Here is a 24357-nt window from a genome sequence, read left to right on the forward strand (position 1 = left end):
CACTACACTCATGAACTGCTGCTCTGCAGGAACTAGTTGGGTGTTGATAGTAACATTGCAGTAATCTTTCTCTGGGGTATGGTACCCTAATAGGTCTGGTAACAGTTCACTATTAGGTTTCTGTCTTGAGGAAAAAGTGTAGAGATGTGGCAGTTCACATTTCTGTGAAGTCTCTGGGGTCAGAACTTAATGTTCAGTAAAAAGGACAGAAAGGCTAACTCTTACCTTTGCAATCCTTTCCACTTTCTATTCTGGAATCCCTCCATCAGCCAGTCTCATTTTCTAGATTGCCATGGAAGATGGAGTGTTGTGTCAATACACAGGATGGCTTTGTCTTTTACACCACGGCAGTAGTTTATTGCATGATGCACTTTTCATGAAACACTGAAATGGCAGTCTTCTCTGAATATCTCCCTCAACCAGAGGGAAATACATGCTCTCCATTCAGACAGCAGCATTGCTTTGATCCAAGTTCCCAGGACAGGAGTGAGGAAAGAGGATGCAGGTGCTCTGAAGCCTGCTCCGGCCTCAGTTCTTCCCCGCTTCCTCCAACCAGGGCCATGCAGGAGGTGACAGGGCAGAGAAGCATCGTCATCACCCGCTCCACATTCCCTTCTTCTGGACGCTGGGCAGGACACTGGCTGGGAGACAACACAGCTGCCTGGGACCAGCTGAAGAAATCTATCATTGGTGTGTGGCTTTGCTCCCAGGGCTCTGCCCCTCCCACCCAGGGCAGGGGTTAAGAGCCTGGTGAGGGAGGAGGAGGAGGAGGCAGGTCAGGAGAGCCTGGCCTGACCCAGCTGTGCTTCTCCTTGCAGGCATGATGGAGTTCAGCCTCTTTGGCATATCCTATGTAAGTGACCTTGGCTCCTCTTGATGGACATGGAGATGGCACATCTCTGAGAACTGTGCAGGAGGCTCGTTGTGTTGTGTCTTGTTTCAGACAGGGGCAGACATCTGTGGGTTCTTTCAAGATGCGGAGTATGAGATGTGTGCTCGCTGGATGCAGCTGGGGGCCTTCTACCCCTTCTCCAGGAACCACAACACCATCGGGACCAGGGTAGGAGTCTGCTCTCCTCTCCCTGCTTTGTGGCACATGAGCCTCAAGGCGTAGCTCATGCAGTGTGTATATTCTGGGGACATCCTCCAAGTCCTCTACCCTCATCTCAGGAATCATAGTCCTCAGTATTGAAAGGATGATTCCTTCCATTAGAAGAAATCATCTCCCGCATTCTCCAAGAGTCCATTATGGAGAAGATAGAGCTTTGGTGAGCTTTGAGCTATTAATAATGTCCTCTTAAGAAATGTCATCCATATTTATCTTTAGTTTAGTTGTGTGTGGTTGATAGGAAATGAATTCCAGCAATGATTTCACTAAGTCCCATTGTTTTCCCACAACAAGTACAGAACATTCTTCTCTTTGTCCTTTAGAGACAAGACCCTGTGTCCTGGGATGCTGCCTTTGTGGATCTTTCCAGAAGTGTCATAGAGACCAGATACACCTTGTTGCCATATCTCTACACATTGATGCACAAGGCCAACACAGAGGGTGTCACTGTGGTGCGGCCTCTCCTCCATGAGTGAGTGTCGAGCGGGAATCCTGCTGAGCACTGGGCAATGTGTAGCGTTGAAGGAGATGCAAACCTTTCTTCCAAATTGGAAATATGGTTCTTCAGTCATTAGCACTTCAGGCAGAGACAATAACAGGAAATGTTATGGATACAAGGCTGTTTATTCAGTGGTTAATTATTGACAGATAAAATGCAGCACAAAACAATTTATCTTTCACATAACCATGAGAGACCCTTTCTATCTTCTGTAGCCCTTCCTGTCAGTTTGGTTATGTGGATCCAGACAAAAAAATGGTCTGGTCATGAAGGAGGGCATTCCAGGGCCAGATCAGGATGATGAGACCAATCTTATGTTGAAAATGTGCCCTCAGATAAACTTCCTAGGAAGAGACTTGGCTAAGGAGGGTGAATGCTGAAAATGATAAACCACTGAAAAGGAAACTGCACAAAGGGCTAGGCAAGGGAAAGGCCTCCCATGCTCATGGACAAAGAGAAGCATTTTGTGAAAATGCCTTTGCTGGCACAAATACTCTGCAGATTCAGTGCAGTACCCCTCAGAACTTCAGGGACATCCTCCACACAGTACCCCAGTTATCCTGAAAACGCATATGAAGGCACAAAGGTTCCCAAACAACCAGAGAAATGCCAAAAGCCAGGCGCTGGTGGCTCACACCTGTAATCCTAGCTACTCAGGAAGCTGAGATCTAAGGATTGTGGTTCAAAGCCAGCCTGGGCAAGGAAAGTCTGTGAGACTTTTATCTCCAGTTAAACACCAGAAAACTGGAAGTGACGCTGTGGCTCAAGTTTTATAGCGCTTTCCTTGATCTGATGAGCTCAGGGACAGTTCCCTGCCCCAGAGTTCAAGCCCCACGCGGGGGGCGGGGGCATTGTGGGGAAGGAAAAAAAAAAAAGAACAATTCTGAAGATATCACAATATCTGACTTGAAAGTGTTTTACAAAACTATACTAACACAAACAGCTTGGTACAAACATATGAACTGATATTTAGACCTGGAATAGAATAGATGATCCAGAAAAGGCAAGACTCTAACAAATAGTGTTTGGAAAACGGTATATCTATACCTATAGAACTAAGACTAAATCCTTATCAAATGATATTAATCTATTCAAAATGGATGAGGGATCTTAATGTAAAGCCTGAAACTGTGATACTATTCCAGGAAACCTAGCGGAGAGACTTGAAAACATAGTAATATAGGAAAATGTAATTGAGCATGCTGGTATATGCCTGTAATTCCAGCTACATGGGAGGCAGAAATGAGAGAATTTTGGGGAAGATGGAATGAAATTATGTTATTATCTGGAAAATGGGCAGAACTGGAGATCAACGTATTAAGTAAAATACACTAGTTTCAGAAAGACTAATACTGCATGTTTTCTCTCATATAAAAATATAGTCCTAATAAAATATAAATGTCAAAAAATATGTAGTTCTAGGTCAGGATGTAGCTGAGTGGCAAAGCACTTGCCTAGCAAGTGCAGCATCCTTGGCTTGATCCCCAGCACTAAAACATAAAAGACAAAAAATACAGTAAAAAATATAAGAAACATACGTCCCATGGTTTCCCTTATTTGCAATAACTAGTATATGTCTGAGACAAGCAGAAATGGTCAGATAAGTTGAAGTTAGGCAAAATGAACCCCAAGATAAGGACTCAAATGTCTTTTCTTTCTTACTATTGTTTCTAACATATTTATAAGATATTTCTTTGTTGCTTTGTAGCTCCCTCTCCCACAGTATAACCCCTGTTTCCACTGTATTTGTTGTTGGCTTAATTTATGGAGGAGAAGGGAAAAATAAATTGTTTAAATAGGGATACAGGTGGATCCATTGCAACAATGAGATGTATAAGATGTTATGTCAAAAAATGAACTTTACAACTTTGGCAGAGGGAGCGGAGGGTGGAGTGAAGGGAGGAGGGATGGGAAGGGGAAACAAAGGAGGAGGCAATAATGCTTTATAAGAAATGTACTCATCACCTTCCCGCTTGATAAGAAATGTACTCATTACCTTGCCCATGTAATTGTAACCCCTCTGTATGGTATTTTCACAAAAAGAAAAGAAAAGAAAAAAAGTTTCATCCTAAAAATGATATAAATTTAAAAGAGTGGGAAAATATAGTCCCCCAAACCGATGTGAAGTTGAAAGGGTGATTACTGTGCCTTGGCAAAGCAGCAGGAAGGGTGGGGTGGGGGTCAAAGGAGAGGGTGACGGCGGGTGAATGAGTGCTTTGTAAGACTGTATTGAATTTAATAAGAAAACCCACTAAAATGGTAAGAAAGAGCAGGACAGGAAAGTACATGTATGGCAGTTCTGCACTGACACATGATTGCACAATGAATAAGCTAATACAAAAATGCTACAAGGAAAAAATGTGTTATGGTGAGGAGCTACGAAGATAGTTTGTAAGAGAAAATGTCTAAGATATTGCTGCCATTGGAGGCCCATGATTTCCAGAAAGTGAGGATCTGACCCTCCTGAAGCTGGGGGAATAAAACGGCAGGAGCTGTGGTTGGTCTTTGGACTTGGGCTTCAACTTGAGCATTTTACTAGGGGTGGTAGAGCTCTGACGATAATACCATCATGCTTTGTTTCAGGTTTGTGTCTGACCAGGAGACCTGGGATATTGACAGTCAGTTCCTGTTGGGTCCAGCCTTCCTGGTCAGCCCTGTCCTGGAGCCTGTGAGTGTGGAGGCCTGGGATGGGTGGAGGCTCCCAGATGTGAGGCTGGGTGACAAGGGGAGGAGAAATCTGTTGTAGGGATGATACTGAGACATGGCATCTTATTCTCCCCTTGACTCTTCCCTCCTGAACAGAAGTCTATCCCTTAGTCTATCCTCCTTAATAGATCAGCCTATGGGTTCTAGGTCACAGAATAGTCAGGAAGAAAAATTAACTCTTCTGATATATTTGTTGCTGCCCCCATTTCTCCATTAATGAAATAAGGAGCACTAAGTCAGGTGGGGCACTGGTGAGTGAATTCACCCAGGAGCTCCTCGGAGAACAGCTTGTAGCAATGGGGTCATGTGGTGCTGCTGGCCAGCCCCTGCTTTCCTTCCGTGACTAAAATGCCTTAATGACACATCAAGTCTATTTTGTGCCTGCATATTTTTTTTTCTCCCATGTTTCTTCTAACTTTTGTCTCCTTAGAGAGGGACTGGATCAGTCTGTAAGCAAATGTTAATCTCTTATCCCAAAGGGCTTTATTATAGCATCTTGTGTTGTGTAGATTTCCTGTTTGAGAAAGCAGAAGGAAAGGAGGCTTGCCCAACCTTCCTGATCTCAGGAGAGCTGAGGCCTGCAGTCCAGTTTCATCACTGATTTAGGACCCCTGCTCTATGCAGATTGCATGATCTGTATTGGGCAATAGTGACTAAACTCATGTCCTGTTTGTGTTTAATTTCAGAATGCCAGAAACGTGACAGCGTATTTCCCTAGGGCCCGCTGGTACGATTTCTACACGGTAAGCTTGAGTAAATTTAGATAGCCTGGGGAAATGATAAAGTACAAAGGTTTTGGATCTGCCAGAACTCAAGCCAAATGCTGACTCTGGAAATCCCAAGTGGTGGCCTTGGGAAGCTACTTTACACCTGCAGCCTCAGCATGCTCCCCTGGAGTGGAATGAGACCGATCGCTCCTGCAGGCAGTGCTGTGAGGTAACACGGTGCACCTGCCTCTGTGCCTGGTGTTCCTTACAGAGGAGCTTCTAACTCTCCACTCTTACCTGTCCCTGTGAGATTCAAAGACAGCCTCTGGGAGCTTGAAATTGTGCTGTAAAATGGCCTTTGACTGTGTCTCCTACTGTTGGAAGCCTGCCAAGTACAGCATCTTCTGATGCTCTGATGTTCATCAAATGTCTGTTTCTGTAATATCAGTGATCAAGGAAAATGTATCATGTAATTATCTATACCACAAGTCTGTGGGGAAACGCACACAGAGGTAGGGGCTCAGATTTCAAGCCTGTGCATCTCGTGTGCTACTGTATGCGAGGAGCCCCCAGGAGCTCTCTACTGAGTGCCTTAGAGGACAGAGCCTTGGGAAGCCATCACAGCGGTCTCTTGAGGAACAGGGGTAGTGACAGGCTGGAATTGCAATAGGAAAGCAGGCAGAATTTGTGCAATCCCTTGTCATTCAAAAGATGGCCATGGGATTAAATGCAAACTGGGTGTGGACAAGGAAAGTAGAGTTTGTTCTCTGCTTTGTCCTGAGTCATGCCCTGCCACTCACCCCCAATCCACTACAACTCTGCTATGTGCTCTCCAGCCAAGCCTGGACTTTTTGAGGAGGGAAAGGCCAATGTTTGCTTGTTTTTAGTTGTTGTTTTGGTGGTGCTGGGTATTTGGACTTGGGACCACAGGCTTGTTAGGCAGGTGTTTTACCACATGAGCTGTGTTTCTTGCTCTTTTTACTTTAGTCAGTTTCAAGGGTCCCCCAGATTTTTGCCTGAGCCAACCTGAACCAAAATCTCCTACGGATGTTAGTTCATCCGAGAGCATGGAGTGGGGCAGGAGGGGAAATAGAGACTCAGTTTTAACTCTCAGTGCAAGAAAAGGTCTAGAATTATTGTTATTGAGGGATGTGTGTAGGAGCCACAAGGAAGTAAAGAGAAGGTTTCCTGACTCCTCATCAATGCTCTGTGACTCAGAAACAAGCTGAGGGCGAGGGTGGGCTGAGACGCATGCCAGGAACTCATGTAGGACACGCTGTTGACGTTCCTAGGGGTTCTCACACAACAAAGATTGCACCCAGCAACAGGTGAATGCAAGGTTGTAGTCCCAGGTGTGTGCTGGACAGTGAGGGACAGGCAGCAAGATCAGAGAGCAGCTGAGATGTCAGGTACCTGCGCTGCTCAGGTTAGGTCTGTCACCTCTCACTCACCAGCCATCCCTTCCTCCTCTGGCCCACAGGGTGCACAAATCAATGCAAGCGGAGAGTGGAAGGTCCTGCCAGCACCTCTGGACCACATCAATCTTCATGTGCGTGGGGGCCACATCCTGCCCTGGCAGGAGCCTGCACTGAACACCCACCTCAGGTGAGTGGAGGGACCGGGCTCTGCTTTGCATGCTGGTTGCTCACTTATTTGCAAGGAGTGACCTCAATCCCATAGACTCCGCTCTCAAGACCCAATGTGATTTGACTGAACACTTGTATTGTCTTTTAAGCCCTCTTCAACTCTGCATTCTGAGTAATTATTAACATGTACTTTAGTGGAATTATAAGTCTAAGTAGACATTTTAAAAAGAGAAACAACAATTAGGATATTATGATTCATGGTGCTAGTTTTTTCAGACAATCTCTTATTTGACTCTCAAAAAAACCTGTTGCTGAAAAATAGCTAAATATCACGATTGACACGTGGGACCGAGATTCCTCATACAGAAGATTTAAAACTTCTTGATCTTTGTATGGTAGTTGACAGTGATGCACCTCAAGCCAGTGCTTGATCTGGGCCTAGAACGGGGCCCATAGGGCGAGTCCTTGGAGATTTTCCTTCTCCTTCGTAAAAGGAGAGAATAGTTTGAAATGGGCACTGTGTTGTCCCTCTTTACTGCCTAAGCTCAGTGCTTCCATCAGCCACACAGATAGTAAGTGGATGAACTCTGAAAGCCATGTCGGTCCATCTCATCCCTAAAACCTTACTCCCTTACACAGAGATGCAGATCAAAGTTGAAGCCCTAGGATATTTATACATAGACTCTACTGCTTGTGTTTTAGGAACTGGGTCATGAAGGACAAGGATTTCCATTCTCAGGGTTTTCCTCTCAAAGGGGTCGGGCGAAGCAAGTTAGTTTGCCTTGAACCCCCTAATTCAGTCACAGCTTCATTCATACATGAAACAGAGTCACGTGGCTACATGGAGACAGAACCCAGGCTACCCAATCCCAGGAAGCACGGCCTTTGCTACTTTGTCTTTGTGGCTGGTGACTGTGGCCTTGTTTGCAGCTAACAACTCTCTTCCATTTTATTGCAGCCGCCAGAAATTTCTGGGCTTCAAGGTTGCCTTGGATAGCGAAGGAACGGCTGAGGGCTGGCTCTTCTGGGATGATGGGCAAAGCATAGGTAAGTAGGGGTTGCCTGAGGTTTATGCCAGTCCACTCATGAGATTCTTGGCTATTTTATGAGCCTGCTTTTACATTGCCCAGATCAATGCAATTTTGTTTTTAATAACATAGTAATTTGCTACTTTAAATGTAGATCCATCTTTTTCATGATCCTTATGCATCATGCAAATTCATTCTGAATCTCTGTTATCAAAGTATTTTATTTCTTTTATAAGTCATAGGACTTGAACTCAAGGTCTGAACACTGTATCTGAGATTTTTCACTCAAGGCTGGAGCTCTACCACTTCAAGCCATGGCACCACTTCAGGTTTAGATAAGAGTCTCACAGACTTCCCTGCCCAGGCTGGCTTTGAACCGTGATCCTCAGATCTCAGCCTCTTGAGTAGCTAGGATTACAGGCATGAGCCACAGGCAGGTGCCTGGCTCAACTATTTTATTTTATTGTGGAATAAAATAGAATAAAAGGGACGTTTGTTCCTTGCCAGCTCAGATGCCTTGCATATGATTTGTGATCAAAGGCAGTTTTCGTATTGTATATATAGTTCATTGTCCCAGAAAGACAGTGTCTCTCAGTTGTGCCCTTTGTTGGGGGGTATTTCCCTCACTTTACAGGCAAGAGGAAGTCTCACATATAATTAGCTGTCTGGACCAGTGTTGTCCAGTAGGACTTTGTACAGTGATGAGAATGGTCTCTCTTCTGGTATCCAATGCAGTAGATGGCGACTAAGAGCTTAAACTATGATGAGGGCATCTGAAGAACTGAAATTTTTATCTTATTTAACTTTAAGTCATTAAATTAAATAAATTAATTAAGTAAAATTAAATTTACATTGCTACATCTTTCTGATGGCTACTGTCATGGACAGATCCGATCTAGAGATACTAGGCCTGTGGCCCCTGGGGAAATGGGAAATAGCGAGTTAAAGAGAAAGGTTGGAACATGGGGAAGAGAGACCAAGTCATGAGGGTGGGGAAGGGCCAAGTGCCTGACCAGTCCACCTTCACTGGACATGCGAAGCTCCACGCTCACCCGGTGCCTGTGGCATGCATTCATTAGTGGGCACAAACAGGGTTTTTCTAAGTTCTCTGGGTGATCACGTCTTAAGAGTTGGCAAATATCCATGGAGTCTTGATCCCCCTGAGGTACTGGTCTTAGTGTATGTGTAGATGACTACACCTGTTTTTAGGTGGACATTTAGGGCAAGGAATCCAGAAATTCTCAGGCAACTGGGATGATGTTGGGTGGTAGACCACAGGGTGAAGAGATGAATCAAGAGGGTTAGGAAACTTTTATAAAGCAGCTATCAGAAATACACATCCATCACTCACTTCAGATGTTTTGTCAACTGATGCTGGGTACAGGGTGTAAATTACTCTCCAGAAAGAGAGTTTACATTATAAAATGAAATTCTGTAAAGATTAAAACAAAACAAATATAAAGCCTAATCTTTCAACTAAGACAAGTATCCCATTAGCATATTATCACCAGGCTCAGGTTATATTTATCTTGTTATGTTTTGCAGATACCTACAGAAATGGACAGTATTATTTGGCCCGCTTTTCTGTCAGCCAGGTACGTGTGATTGTCACCATGTAGTGAGAATAGAGTTTTCTCAGGACGGTAGGATGCTGCAGGTCATAAGGGCACAACATATCACCTAGACATCTCCACTGCTTATCCTCTAATTCACACCCTTCCCTTCTACCAGACTTCAGATGGAGATTCACTGTGCTCCCAGAATGTTTTCTGTGTTTGAGCCTACTTATGTCTCACCAGTCATCTTTCCTTTTTTGCCATTCTGCATCTGTATACACTGTTTCTGTATTGTCTAGCCCTTGTTCCTTTGTTGAATGGACTGCACTTCTGTGACTTCTCTACATGTGGAACACGTTTCTTGGTAGTGGAGACTGTCTGCTATTGGTTTCAAAGCAACACTAACCCTGCAGGTGTCTTGTGAGCATAAAGGGAATGGAGGCTGGTAACAGAGAAACAGTGCTGAAATCGTAGGCAGTAGCCTCTAGGGACGCAGGGTGATTATTTGAGGTTATCTCACCCAATCCTCTACATTGATGCCTAAAAAGAAGATGAGGAGTAAAAAGGAACTCCTTTTGTTATATTTTCCTTTCTTATTTATTTTCAATTTGACAGAATACAATGAAGATGGATGTGATTTTCAACCATTACATCACTGGTACCAACCCTTTGAAGCTGGGCTATATTGAAATCTGGGGAGTGGGCGGCATCTCCGTAACCTCCGTGAGCATCACTGAAAATAACACGAACTCAGCAATCCCCTTTGAATACGACCCTGCTGCACAGGTTTGTGACCACAGACAGGCCCACTGCTATTTCCCAACCCCAGGCATTTAGTGCCTAAGCTTTCCTCTCTTGCAAAACCTTTCCTAAGGTGAGGGAAATGCCATACTTTCTTATTTGGAGTTTTTTTTTCTGTGTTTACTTCCTGTGTGGAAACTTTGGAAACCAACATCCCAAACAACCTAAACTGACATATTTTTATCAACTACAAGATTGCTCTTGTATTTCACATGCCACTCAGAAAGAAAAAAAAGGATGCCAAAGCTATGAAATAATTCCTTAGTATCACTGAAATTTTTTTAATTTTAATTTTTTGTCAGTCATGGGGCCTGAACTCAGGGCCTTTGCTCCTTTGCTCAAGGCTAGCTCTTCACCACTGTGAGCCACAGCATGAGTTCCAGTTTTCTGGTAGCTAATTGGACATAAGAATCTCATGACTTCCCTGCCCAGTCTAGCTTGGCACCGCGATTTCAGATCTCAGCCTCCTGAGTAGCTAGAATTACAGGTGTGAGCCACCCACGCCCAGTGTATCACTCAATTTTTGAACTTTAAACTTTCATAAGGTTGTTTGAGGCTTTTGTGAACATTAGAGTTTTATCTAAATATTTTTCCTATTTTAAGTGATACTGCAGATGAAAATATACAATAAGAAAAGATGCAATAATAATTCTGTATCAAAGTAGTTTAGAAGAGGTAAAAACTGAAGGAGAAGTATTAAAATAACCTTAACTGAAAATTTGTATAGCACATCTTTTTCCTTAATTATACAAAAATGTATTCAGATTCTTAAAATCATCTTTTTATCTATATCTGTCTATATTATTTAGAAGGAAAATACATGATGCTGGCTGGATATTGTGGTACATGTTTATAACCCCAGCTACTGGAGAGGCAGATTTAGGAAGATCACAGTCCAAGGCCAGCTCAGGCAAAAAACATAATAGGCTAGCTAAAAACAAAAGTAAAAAGGCTGGGAGTTATGGCTCAAATGGTAGAACATTTGCTTCACAAGCATGAGACTCTGAGTTCAAACTCTTCCTACTGCCAAATGTGTGTGTGTGTGTGTGTGTGTGTGTGTGTGTGTGTGTGTGTGTGTATGGATGCGTGTGTGTATGCCAGGAGTGGCAATTCAGTATTTCATAGAGATTCTTCCACTAGTGCCTATTAGAGTTTCTCCCAAGTCACCCACAAGCTTTATTGAAGTCTCCATCCACATGCTTTCCTGATCTCACTACGTCTTCCTTCCGCACATCATCTTTACCTGATGGCTGCAGTCCATCCACTGCTAACTCTAAGACTAGCAATGAGATGTACATGCACACAGATAGTGGCCCTTGTGTCAGGCTCATGGTCATTCTAGGGCTAAAATTTCACAAATAATTTTGATTTCATGAATGCCAACATGTGAAAATCTGGCACCTTGAAATTCATGCAGTATTCTCGTCCTGACACCTGTCACCTTGGTGGAAAGTGGGACCATGTTTCCTATGTGCTCACTTTTAGGTTATGTTGTTTTTAATGTGTAGCATTGCACTGTGTAGCTCAAGTTAGCTTTGAACTTACAATTTTCATGCCTTAGCCTTCCGACTACTGGGGTTATAGGTATGAGACATCATACCTGGCTTTTTACATTTTCTTTTCCAGAACAAAACTCCCTTTTCTAGACTTGAAAAGAAGTGCTCTTCTTTATTTTTGTATTTTAAAAATTTTTACTTTCTCAGATGATGGTTTGTCAACCATTTCCAACTTTACGAAGAGTGAGTTCTTAAAAGATGCCCACCTAATTCTGTTAAACTAATCTACAGGCTAACACCTGTGCACATGGTAAGACGTAGAAAAGGCAGGGATATTAGATCCTTCATAGGCAGTCAAGGAGTGTGAAGAGAATTTAGACAAAGAGCAAATATAAAGAGAGCTTTGAAGAAAACTGAACTTCAGAAGAATGGGAGGGGGGATTTTCTCTGGCTTGTGAGTGCTGCTGTTTCTCTTGGTGGTTATGTGTTATACTGGTGAAAGGCCCATCTTTGTCATTGTATAATCTTTGTCCTGGGAAACTCCTTCCTCTAGAAAGTGATGGGCAGTTGGAAGTGAGGCCATGCCTTATGAAAATAGTGTGGGGTTATGTGGATTATTGACTTGTACCTGATTTATTGGTATAAAAGAAATTTCAAACAAGTACCTTATACTTTTTCTTTGATTTCTAACAGGTTCTAAGCATCAATGTGACCAGCAGAGCCACCAGCCTGCATCATTTCAATTCACTGACATGGAATATCTCTCCATAAAACTTTAGTGTAAGATACTGATTATAAATATATCTGAAACACAGCCTTGTGTGTTGCTAATTGAACAATACCCAATATGAATATAGTATTTTATTGATTTTCTTTTGTGTTTCGTCCTAAAATTCTTTGCCATGGGATAGTCATAGGAAGGTATGGAAAATCGGGGGGGCGGGTTTCCATGTCTCCACATGGTGATTATGTAATAGAGATAATTTTTTATAATTACATTCACTGAAGCTAATGTGGCTTTCTAGTGAAGCATGTGTGTGTGTGTGTGTGTGTGTGTGTGTGTGTGTGTGTATGTGTGTGTGTGTGTGTGATCATTTCTCATGACCCCTTTCTCCCAGGATTTGGTAAGCATTCATTTGTTTTCTGTTCTGTGGATTCACTGATTCAGAACATTTCATATAAACAAAATCATAAAGTAAGTGGTGTGCGTGTGTGTACACTGTTTGGCATTTATGGTTTACGGAAGGCTCTAACTCTTGTGTTAAAGACACCACAGGGAGTTTGCCATGATAGTTCCTGGTCTGAAACTAACCAAGAAAGTATCTGGAAAAAAAAAATCAATACACTTGAGCTACTGAGCTATAGGCAGAGGAGGTTCAGATGGTAGAGTATGAAATGAGGGGAAGAAATGACAAGCACAAGAAAGGTAAGCAGGAAAGATCCGAGGGAACTGAGTCATATGAGGGGAAAAGTGGTCACATGATTACAAGGATCAGGATAAGCAGGCTCATGGGGAGGGGAAAGGAGGAGTAAACTCACTTAACAAAGACAAGAGGGTCTTGGGGAAATCCTTAGCATCATCTGAGGATGAGAATGAGATTTGTGTGGAGCGTGTGGATGCTAAAATAATCATTTACATTCACGGACGTGTGCTTTGAAGTGTATATCTTCTTTCTTTACACTGCTAAATGCACGTGACAACAGTTCACACACACCAATGTAATTTATATGTCACAGGAAGAAACAAGTGAATTTGCAAGACATTTTGTAGCTTGTAATATTTCATTCATGGGAAATCTCACATCAGCTTTAAGGATTCTTCTAGTTCAACAAAGACTTGCGTGACGATCACCCTTTTCCCCACATGTCTTCAATGAGTCTTCATAGATTTTAGGTTTGAGGAGGGGTGTGCTTGGATTGATGCCCCTGGGCTGGCCTGTCACCTGCATCAATCCAGCCCAGGGCAGCCTGACAGAGCACTGCAGGCCAGCATGTGCCTTCCATGATGAGCATGGTGGCCCCACCCATGTGTGCCAGAGGGGAAATGCTCTAGAGGACAGAACCAGAAGCACGAGGTGGGATGAGAGGAGGCCACCTGGACAGCCTGTGCTAAACCCGCATTTGGATTAAACTCACTTGGGTTGCTTAAGTCTCCGCTTTGGAGCCTTTGTGTTGTCATTCTTGTGGTACGTTTCACTCATGGCCCTGCCGCTGCCTTCCTTACTTGTCCAACATCTGGCACCTGACCTGGCTTTGGAACCCTGAATGTGACAGTGGGTGAGCTGGACCTCCAATATTCTAGGGAGACTCAGTAGGCAGAGAAATCCCTTCATGGTGCCCTGTCTTCTCTGGCTTCACTGGACTTGCGGCTGATTCCTTCCAGGCCTGGCAGGAAGAACCATAGTCTGTCTCCTGCCTCAGGCCTGGGGCTTACCGCATGGGAATCACCCAGGGGCCTGGGAGGTTGCACAGCACCTGTCCACATGACAGCCAGTGTCTACAGTGGGTAAAACGGCTCAAAAGCTTGGTATGCCCAGGAAAGGGCATACGACACTGCCATTAAACTCTAGAGGTCCCACAAATCAGTGCGTTTGTTTGAAACTGCGTCTTTGTCCCCTCCCACTTCATATCCCACCTCCCTGCTGATCCCTGAGAAAACGAGGACGATTACCATCAAGTTCTGAGACTCCACGTTCAACTTCCAAGAACCTTAACAACTCAAGGTGACAATGAATACAGGCCGATGCTGGGATGTTCACCCGAGGACTTCATAGAAGACTTCTGAATTACAATAAAGAACACAGGAGCAAACTGCTCTTATCTAGAAAAGACCTGATTGCCTGCCCCCAGTGCTAAGTCAGCTCCAGCCTCACCCCTGCCAGTACCTAAGGTCATAAGCTTCCATCTCTGTCGGTTTTGAGTCTCTTACATCAGGTAGAAAACAAAACGAGTCCTGTTTTCATTATCATCTATGAATTTACCTTCACCAGAGTTCTCTTGTCTTTGTATAGCTTTGAACCTGAACTTCAACATGAAAGACTTCCTCTTACCTGGAGGTCTCTGAGAGTATCTTGATTGCTTCCAAATTTCTGGGGACAGATTTGGGGGGACATGGTTCTGGTGATTGATAGGATTTGTGTGGCTTGTTGTTTGTTTTTTTTAATTCAACTCTACTTCATTCTGGTCTCCATGCCTTTTGGTGAGAAACTTGATCATCTGCAGAAATTATGTACAGTTTTCTGTATGTAGGTCCATGTTAACAATAAATCTTACTTATATGTTTGAAACAGAACACTATATAATGTCTCTTTCACAAGTCTGACATATCAGAATTGAAAAACATTTGTTCAGTGTAGAAATAATATAGTCTTTGAAAAACGAGGTAGTGCAGACTTTCAAACCAGAAACAGAAAGGGCATTGAAATACTTTACAGATTTGTCTTTGATTTGAATGTGAAGATCTAACATTTAGTAGGCTTTACCATTGAATCAGGCCTCTGACTGTTTTTGAGATTTTTTAAGGGACTCATTCTGTTCAGGTATCAGCCTTGGACCACCATTTTCCTATTTTTTTACTTACTACTTTTGCCTTGCTGGATGATGGGTGCCTATCACCATGCCTACTTTTTCCATTGACATGGACTTGCATATACTATTCCCAGTCTATCTTTGAACTATGGCCCTTCTAATTGCAATCTCCCAGGTAACTAGGATTACAGCCATGTGCCCTGGTGCCTGGATCAGAGTGTAATCCGTAAAACAAACTGAATGACAATCTCCTATAACCTACTTAGGCAAAAACTTTGGGAGTACATGATGATGATGATGATGATGATGATGATGATGATGATGATGATGATGATGATGATGATGAAAAGCATCTTTTTTGCCTGAGGGAGAGAAGGGGCCACTCTACTCCCATCTGTTTTTCATGGACTCTTGAGATGGTTTCTAATTTCTGTTTTCTCACTAAATTTACAATAAACTAGAACATGATCACATGTGTTCTCTCTTCTTTGTGTGCCTTCATTTGAGCAGTAAGTGCATACTGGGTTTAGTTAGAAAGCCAAGGGGAGCGAGGTGCTTTGTCATTCCTTTATCAGTCCTGTCTCCTAGGCGGAGATCTGGAGGACTGCAGTTCAAAGTTAGCCCAGACTGAAAAGCCCATGAGACTACATATCCTAAATAACTTCCAAAGACTTGGACTGGAGATGGAGAGCTGAGCAGTAACCCGAGAGAGCTGCAGGCGGAGTTCAAACCCTAGTACTAGGGAGAACAGGCTGAGGGAATGCTGATTTCAGAATCTTCCTCAGCTGGCCTCCAGGCAGGTCACCTTGATTGATTAAAGACTCAACCAAGCCAGGTGTCGGTGGCTCACACCTGTAATCCTAGCTACTCAGGAGGCTGAGATCTGAGGATCATGGCTCGAAGCCAGCCCAGACGGGAAATTCCATGAGCCTCTTATCTCCAATAAACCACTCAGAAAACCAGAAGTGGTGCTGTGGCTCAAGTGGTAGAGCGCTAGCCTTGAGCTGAAGAGCTGAGGGACAGCGCCCAGGCCCAGAGTTCAAGCCCCACGGCCAACAACAACAACAACAACAAAAAGACTCAACCAAAATGCTGTGCTGTCGGCTTTCTCAGGTAGACTACATGTCGCTTCCTTAAGCGACATACAGGGAGTTTGCTCCTTCACAGTGACCCTGTCTCTTTAGAGCAGTGGGTGCTCTCGTATTCCTGAGAGGCCTTGCCCAGGTGGTGGTCCTTCAGACACTCTGTGTCGTGATCTGGATGTTGTGGGGGTCAGAAGCGGGTGGGTGCTGGTTAGACAGCCCCTACAGTTCCAGTCCACCAACTCCTCATGAAGTCAAAATCTGCCACCAAAATGAGCTGTACTTCCTGAGCTGCCTGAGCCTTAGCTTCTGAAGTCCTTGAGAACTTAGATGACTGAGCACAGGCAGCCCCATTCGCCTTCATATATATGCTCACACACGTGACCACGCGGCACTCTGAGACATGTACTCATACACACGCTTACCACTCAGTCTCTCCCTCTCTCTTACACACACATGCACACACACACACACACACACACACACACAGAGCCACATTCACTCAGGGCACATTCTTGCACAAGCAAAGCCACACATTCACACTCTACACTTTAAAGTACATTTTGGCTTCTAAGCGGTTAGCTCAATGGCCACACATAAACGTTCCGTTTGGAAAGGTAAGCTGGATATGGTGGTGCCTGCCTTCACTCCTGGAACTAGAGAGGCTGAAGTAGGAAGGTCATAAGTTCAAGGTCAGTCTGGGCTATACTTGGAAACAAAATCAAGAAGGTAAAAAGGCGGGGGGGTGGGAGGGGGAGAATTAGGTTCTGAAGCAGTTTTGCATCAGGCCTTGGATGTTAGTTCTTTGAAAGCTGAGGCTTTACAATGAGACACCAGCCATCAGCTTGCTTTGATAGCTCTTTAAGATCTGTCAGTGGCTGACTTCACCATCCCTTCCTGCTAGCTAGCCATGGGGAGATACTGGGTCACAGCTCCTTTTTAAAATGTTGTTCAGATGCTGGAGGGGATGTGGAGAGAAGGGAACCTTACTGCACTGTTGGTGGGAGTATAAACTTGTTCAACCAGTCTGGAAAGAAGTATAGAGGTTCCTCAAAAGACTCCACATAGAGCTCCCCTATGACCCAGCAATCCTACTTCTGGGCATTGACCCAAATAACCACAAACAAGACCACACTAAAGCTGCCAGCACTACTATGTTTATCACAGCATTATTCACCATAGCTAAGATATGGAACCAACCCAGATGCCCCTCAGTAGATGAATGGATCAAGAAAATGTGGTGCATATGTACAATGGAATTCTATGCCTCCATCAGAAAGAATGACACCACCCCTTTTGTTAGGAAATGGAAAGACTTGGAAAAAGTCATATTAAACAAAGTAAGCTAGACCCAAAAAACATAGGTTTCCCTCATTTGTAATAATTAGTATAGGTTAGGATAATTTTATCAGATGAGCAGGAAAGCTCAAAAGCTATGTACATATGACCATATAAGATGATGCTAAGTGGAAATGAACCTGAAGATATGGACACAAAAGAAGAGGTCTTTCTTTGTTGTTGTTTTTAATGTACTATATGATTTTTTTTTGTTTCTGTTGTATGTTCTTCCTCCTCCTATTGTCACTGTACTTGATTTTGGTTCCCTGCATCCTGTATATACATTTTTCTTATTTGGGGAGGGGAAGGGGAATAATAAAATGCTGAAACAAAGACCCAGGATGACCCATTGCAACAATGATACCCACAAGACACTATGTTGGAAATGAAGTTTACAACTTCAGAGGGGGGGGAGGGGAAGGGAGATGGGGGAGGGAAGGGATAGTGAAGGGATAGTGGAAGAATAACAAGAGAGGAGGTAACAATGCTGGACAAGAAATGCACTCATTGCCTTACTCATGTAACTGTAACCCCTCTGTGCAGCATCTTTACAATAAAATAAAATTCAAAAAAATGTCGTTGTTACTTTTCCATTCACCAGCTCAGCATGTGATCAAATATCTCCCTGTTGGAAAATGGAATGATGAAAGCAGCTATTTACTGAATTATATAAACAGGTTATAGATTAGTTAGGATTGTATGTTACCATTACAACACAACTGATGTCTCAGGTAAACACAATGTGAGGAATAAGGCGTAAGCTAGCACTGAAAGAAGGATCTTGTGTGATAAAAACTCTTTTCTTGATCTTTTGCCAACATATCGTCCCAGTTTGAAAGGAGATCCACCTCCATGCCCCTCTAAGAAAGTCTACTTTGCTCTGATGCAAAAGATGATTGCGTGACTCCAGGAGTTCCTCCTGGAATGTGTTTGTGTGTGTTTGCGCATGCAACTTTGTCTTTATACTGTTGGATCTGAAGCAAACACAGAGGACTGCTACAGGAATTGTCACATATAATCAGTATGTTAAAGGAATCTGCAGTACCTTCAAATATTACACAGATGAAATATGAACTGATAAAAAGAGTAAACAAAACGTGGTCTTATTTATCCATGCAATGGATGAATAAGATGGAAAGGAATAACACAGGAAAAGACAAAAGATACCTGCATCAGTGTGGATGAACTTTGAAAACATTATGCCAAGTGAAAGAAGCCCACAAATTGGCTGATGAATACAGCAAATGGTATGTTTCCACTAATTTGAAATATTCTGAACAGGCAATCTATAAAAGCAAAATTGGTTTCAGGCATAGAGGAGAGAGGAATAAAAGGTATGCATACACATTCTGATAAAAACACAAGCTAAGCCAGGTGCCGGTGGCTCATGCCTGTAATCCTAGCTACTCAGGAGGCTGAGATCTGAGGATTGTGGTTCAAAGCCAACCGGGCATGAAACTCCGTGAGACTCTTATCTCCACTAAACCTCTAGAAAACTGGAAGTGGTGCTGTGGCTCAAGCAGTAGAGCGCTTGCCTTGAGCTGAAGAGCTGAAGGATAGTGCCCAAGCCCAGAGTTCAAGCCCCACAACCGACCAAAAAAAAAAAAAAAAAAAAAAGAAAATGCTACTTAAGATGGCCACTTATCAGGATTTCAGGTAATGTGGTAAAAGCAAAATCCAGGTGACCCTGTGGAGATTATCTGCCACTGCCCTGAGCACATGTATGGTGGCTCCTAGATCCAATCAGAAGCACAGGATACCACTAGGTCTCCACCACCTCATAAACATATCTCTCCACCATCCTTGGTCCACGGAGGAACTCCTTCTTGGTACTTTCCTCTGCATCTAAGCCGCTGACAGGCTTTATCTCATCACCGAGCCCAGACTCCGTTGCTTTTCTTGGCTGAAAAGAAGGCCGAGAAAGAAGGTTTCTAGCCTTTCCCTTGGGGAAGCAGAGTTCTGAAGGTGAGAAACTCATTAAGCATAAAAAGAATTGTTAAAGATGATGAGTAGTCAGAGGGCACAGTGAATATAAGTAGATATTTAGGGGTCTTAGCATTTAATATCTACACTGTCTTCACACCTCATGGTTCTGTAAATGCTGCTTTAATGGGGTTTGTCTTAACGATTGGGAGAAAGGGGTATTTAAATTGATGGAAAGATAGGTTGAACCAGGAGAATTCTAGAAGATCAAATGGAGAAAGGAACAGTGTGACAAATGAAGAATTACTTGTTCAACATACACCAATTCAGAAATAGGTATCTATTTTAAAAACATCTGTCCGTGTGACATATAGTGGTAACCAGGGGATAAAATCACAGAAAAGATAGCTAGAGCTTAACCCTTGAGCACTTACATTGCTGACATGGGCAGATAAGCAAATAAAACATCATGTGGAAAGCATGGTAATCAAATAGGAAGAGGAACACAAAGTAGAAACTTTGGAAAAAAAATTAGGAGGAAAAAACCCCAGATACATAACTTGTCTTCCTCTTTTATTATCAAGTGGAGCTTTCTCCTTGCCTCATGAAAAGCACCAACTCTTTTATGGCTATTGAGAAATGAACTCCTTTCCTCTAATGGCTATCAACTTTATGGGGCAGTAAATCAATTGAGACAGAAGCTGTCTTGATCAGCCTAGTCACCCTTTGCTCAGGGCTCCTCGGACAAGGCTGAGGAATAGACCCAGCAAAGAGAAAGGCAAGGATATGAGGTGAGTCCTTTTTCCATGAAAGTAGTGCGTTGAGGAATTGGAATCTCTTCATAAATTTTCCAGTTTGCTCCTCTGTTAGGTGGTTTAGATGCCACTGTTTTTCTTCTGGACTTGAGGAACACTGGTGAGGTGGAACATGTAGAGGTGTGTGTGTGTGTGTGTGTGTGTGTGTGTGTTTGAAGGGGTCTGGTGTGAGACATCAGCTCTCAGTGGAATGAGCCGTGGAAAGAACAGGGAATCCTGGGACTGGAGGTGGTTTGGATTCAGAGGACATGGATGTATCTAGCTTTGGGGCGAATTTTCGCTTTTACAAATCCCCACTTCTACCTTCTTCTTGGATGGCCATAGCTTCTCTGGTAGGAAAATGCCTGAAACTGTTCCCCCCAAATGCATTCAAACTCCCAGGGCTACCATGTGGCACCTGCTTCCTTGGGAAAATAAAGGAGTTGTGCAGTGGTGCTTGCCTCTGGGTCTTGGAGGCTGGAAAGAAAAATCTCTCATGGAGAAAAATAAGATGGGGAAGAAGAAGCACTTTGATGATCAAGGTGTCTGCTGTGTTGTAGGCTGACTTGTAAGCACTGTGTAAGAGAAACCAGGCTAGGAATTATGAGTGTTTGGGTGAGTCCTATGGATTCTTTTTCAGGGCCTGAAATCCCACCCTGGATGATTTGTTCTCTGAGAGATGCAAAGAAAGCACTCAAGTACTGGCTTAGGAAAGAGGGGGTGTCCGTGTTACCTCAATTCCAACACAAATCACTGTTAAATAGAATTTTAAATGCTCCATCTATGAGATGGAAGTTATGAGGCCTTCTAGCTCAACTTTGATGAATGATTTAAAAACAAACAATGTGATCTATGTTTTGTGGGGAATAGAATCAATCTTCAAAATGATGTGTACTGTAAAAGAGACACTTGATAGCTTTAGACTCGTAGGGTAGAATAGGTAATAAATCTCAATTTCAATCACCTGGCCCCGTTTCTCTAAGAGCTAAGGATTTTTTTCTAAATCCTTCTTGGTAAATTATCTATTGATCCTTGCTTTCCACTCTCATTTAAATGTTAAAATGCTCCTTTTTTTGGATTATTACACACTAATTCAAAGGTTGCCTCCATTAAATGTTGGAATACTAATAGAAATAAATAGCCATAGTGTTGTCTTGCAGAAGGGCAAAAGCAAAGGGAAATGTAAAGTGAGAGGAAGAGCAAAACATAAAACAAAACCTAATGAATTCTTTTGCACATTGGTTGGCTGTTGGTGCATTGGTGGTGGTTTAGTAGGTGAGAATATGGACAGAAGGCATTAAGCACCTGGGCATGAGAGGAATCATAAAAATTTTGAGCCCAAGGTTGATTTATAGTTTATCTAGAGAACAATTAAGATTTCACTATAGGAGATTTAATGACCTTATTTGTGCTGGGTCATGGGGAAAATGAACCAAAGATACAACTGAACTGGGAGTAACTGTCTACTAGAAAGTAATGGCTCCAGAAAGAGAGAAATCAGAAAGTTTCCCAGTATGTGTTAGATGAAAATTTGGGGGTTTCTTCAAACTACGAATTATTTGAGGAGTAATTGATTGGCAGATAGGGCGAAACTGGAATTGGAGTGTGGGGAAAGACGCTTTCATGTCTAAACCTGCTCATTTTGGTTGGATGTTTGGGACATACTAGATATCGCTCAGGACTAGATGAACTTGAATCTCTGGGCTAGAACTGCAGGATGAATTGTCAGATGCCATATGAAATTACATGAATCTAGGGGATTGTTCAAGGAGTGTTGTATGAAAATTCCAGGACTATCAATACTTAATCCAAGAAGAGTTAAGAGACCATAGGAAAACCAAGATTGAAAGAAATACAAGACATTGCGGGTAGAGAGTGTCAAGGAGGAGAGAGAGGTGTTTGGGCTGGGTAATGAAGACAGTACCCCCTGTGTTTAGCAGCCAAGCCACTGCTGACAGGCAAAAGCAGTCATGTCATGGGAATGTAGAAAACACAAGGCATGCCAGTTACCTATGAGGAAGTGAGAAGAGCAAGGTGTAATGATCTTTATAGAAGGTTAGCTGTGAAAGGAAACTGAAAGCTAAAATGCTATCTTGACAAGGACAGAGTCATGGGTGGTCTAAGGAGACTTGTCATCTCTCTATGAAGAGGAAAAACATGTTGGGAGGGATAGTTTGATAAAACAAGAAAGGAAAGAAAGAATGCATACAACAATCATTTAAAAATAGTGAAAACTAGAGAGTATGTAGGATTGTGCATGGCTAAGAAGAGGGAAACTTACATTGAGATCAGAGGATAAACAGGAATTTATCTAGTTATGCATTTTTAAAATAAAAATTGTGGGTAGAGCTGTGAGAAGATAAGATGATTTCCACAAACATTGGGGATGATATTGTGGAAAAGTAACAAGTAGGGATAGAGCTATCTCTCATTCAGAGAACAAAATAAAAAATAATATGTTGCTGATGACCAAGGTTGGGTCTAGGAAAGAAGAATTAGTTGTTGTTGTTGTTGTTGTTGTTTAAACTGCTACTTGCTGGGTCAATGTCTCACACCTATAATCCTTGCTACTCAAAGTAGCAAGAAGATCAAAGTCCAAAGCTAGCCCAGGCAGAAATGTCTGTGAAACTCTTACCTCCAATTAACCTACCCAAAAGCTAGTAAAGTGGCTCAACTGAAAGAATGCATGCCTTGAGCCCAAAAGCCCAGGGACAGACAATTCTTTGAGTTCAAGCACAAAAACAAAAACAAAAACAAAACAAACAAAACTGCTGCAGTGAAAATAAGGGGGGAAAATGTGATCCCTAGTGGCTTTTAACATGGCAATGGCTTGTCAATCCAGAGGCAGACGCTCAGTCTAGTGGCTTCATTATATAGTTTTTGTTAGTAGATAATACAGAAGAAAGATGATACCCATGGCAAGTTAAAGAATAGGTATTGAGGCCTACTAGGTAGGAATGAAATCCAGGCTCCAGGAAGGACTCAGAGAACAAGGAAAATGGAAAAGGGACAGAAACCCAGATATGATCGAACAACAAAGAAGATCGGAATGAGGTAAAAGGAGGACCTAGCTTGTGAGGAGTAAATGAGAATGAAGGTTCAGAATTTAGGAAGCAGAACACCGCAGGAAGATAACATCAGATGAGGTGTGCACGGTGGAATGGGAAGGGTGGTGGACTCATGGGTATTGGAATGTCCAACTGCCCTAGAGCTATGAGATGAAAATCACGTTAGATTTGTGTGAAGTCGAGCAAAAATGTCAGACTCCAAGGGATTCTCATAGATTCCGACAACCTGACCTCAGTTTTGTAGATGAAGAAACACAATGGATAAACAGCTTATCTGTCAAATTAGAAAACTAGGCCAGGAATTCGAGTCCCTTGATTTCCTGTTCATTCCACCTTGCAATACAGTAAGTATCTGAGAGCCCAAGTAGGTATTGTGTTGGGGACCAGAATCAGGTTTGTTTCTTTTGCCAGATTCTTCATAGGCTCAGTGTCTTCTCAGCAGCTAAACACCCCTGGTGTCATGCCTCAGGAAGTAGGAGACAACAGCTTGGGTTCCCTTTTTCCTGCTTCTTCTCTCCCTTTACAACTATTCACAGTGAACATATAGGTTGAAGGGCTGAAGAGGCATGGGAGAGGGCCTTGTGAACCGCTTCCTCCCCTCATACTCTCCCTTCTCGCTGCTTGTTATGGATGACATACTTTTCCTGACATATACCTACTCCCTATCTTTTCAGAGAGAAAGATAAGAGTTCCAGAAGTGCTAGATGCAAAGACTCGAGTTAGTGAGCAACATGTTGATGGCAGCCACAAATATTCTCTGGATGATGCTGATAATCAAAGTGGTCTTCAGAAATTTCATATACTGTTTTTATTGATTAACTGATCATTGGTTGATTGATTGCAGCAGTACTGGGCATTGAATTCAGGCAAGCTAGGCAATCACACTATTTCCCCAGTTCTTTTGGCTTTGGTTATTTTTCAGATAAGGTCTTGCAAATTTTCCCCTGGGATGGCCTCCTATTAAAACCTTACTATCTCTGCCTGCTGGGATTACAGGTGTGAACCTCCATGACCAGTTTGTTCTTTGAGATAGAGTCTTGCTAGCATTTTGCCCATGCTGGCCTCAAACCAGGATCCTCCTAGCTGTGCCTCACAAGTAGCTGCGATTTCAGGCATAAGCCAATGTACCGCTTTGAC

At 42.9% G+C, this 24357-nt stretch overlaps 1 protein-coding gene across 1 annotated transcript in view; it reads left to right on the plus strand.

Annotated features, from left to right (window-relative positions):
• The window catches only part of LOC122105758, a 175663-nt gene extending 163303 nt beyond the window's left edge, over positions 1-12360 (plus strand). The window contains exons 130-140 of the mRNA XM_042677043.1: positions 557-690; positions 819-853; positions 944-1060; positions 1432-1580; positions 4191-4275; positions 5000-5056; positions 6501-6625; positions 7565-7653; positions 9180-9229; positions 9806-9976; positions 12181-12360. Coding sequence (XP_042532977.1) covers positions 557-690; positions 819-853; positions 944-1060; positions 1432-1580; positions 4191-4275; positions 5000-5056; positions 6501-6625; positions 7565-7653; positions 9180-9229; positions 9806-9976; positions 12181-12258 — 1090 coding nt within the window. The 3' untranslated portion in view covers positions 12259-12360. The remainder of the gene's footprint in view (positions 1-556; positions 691-818; positions 854-943; positions 1061-1431; positions 1581-4190; positions 4276-4999; positions 5057-6500; positions 6626-7564; positions 7654-9179; positions 9230-9805; positions 9977-12180) is intronic.
• The last annotated feature ends 11997 nt before the right edge of the window (positions 12361-24357 follow it).

This window comes from Dipodomys spectabilis, unplaced genomic scaffold (assembly GCF_019054845.1).
Source record: "Dipodomys spectabilis isolate Male_0828 unplaced genomic scaffold, ASM1905484v1 ptg000034l, whole genome shotgun sequence".
Classification (NCBI taxonomy): Eukaryota; Metazoa; Chordata; class Mammalia; order Rodentia; family Heteromyidae; genus Dipodomys; species Dipodomys spectabilis.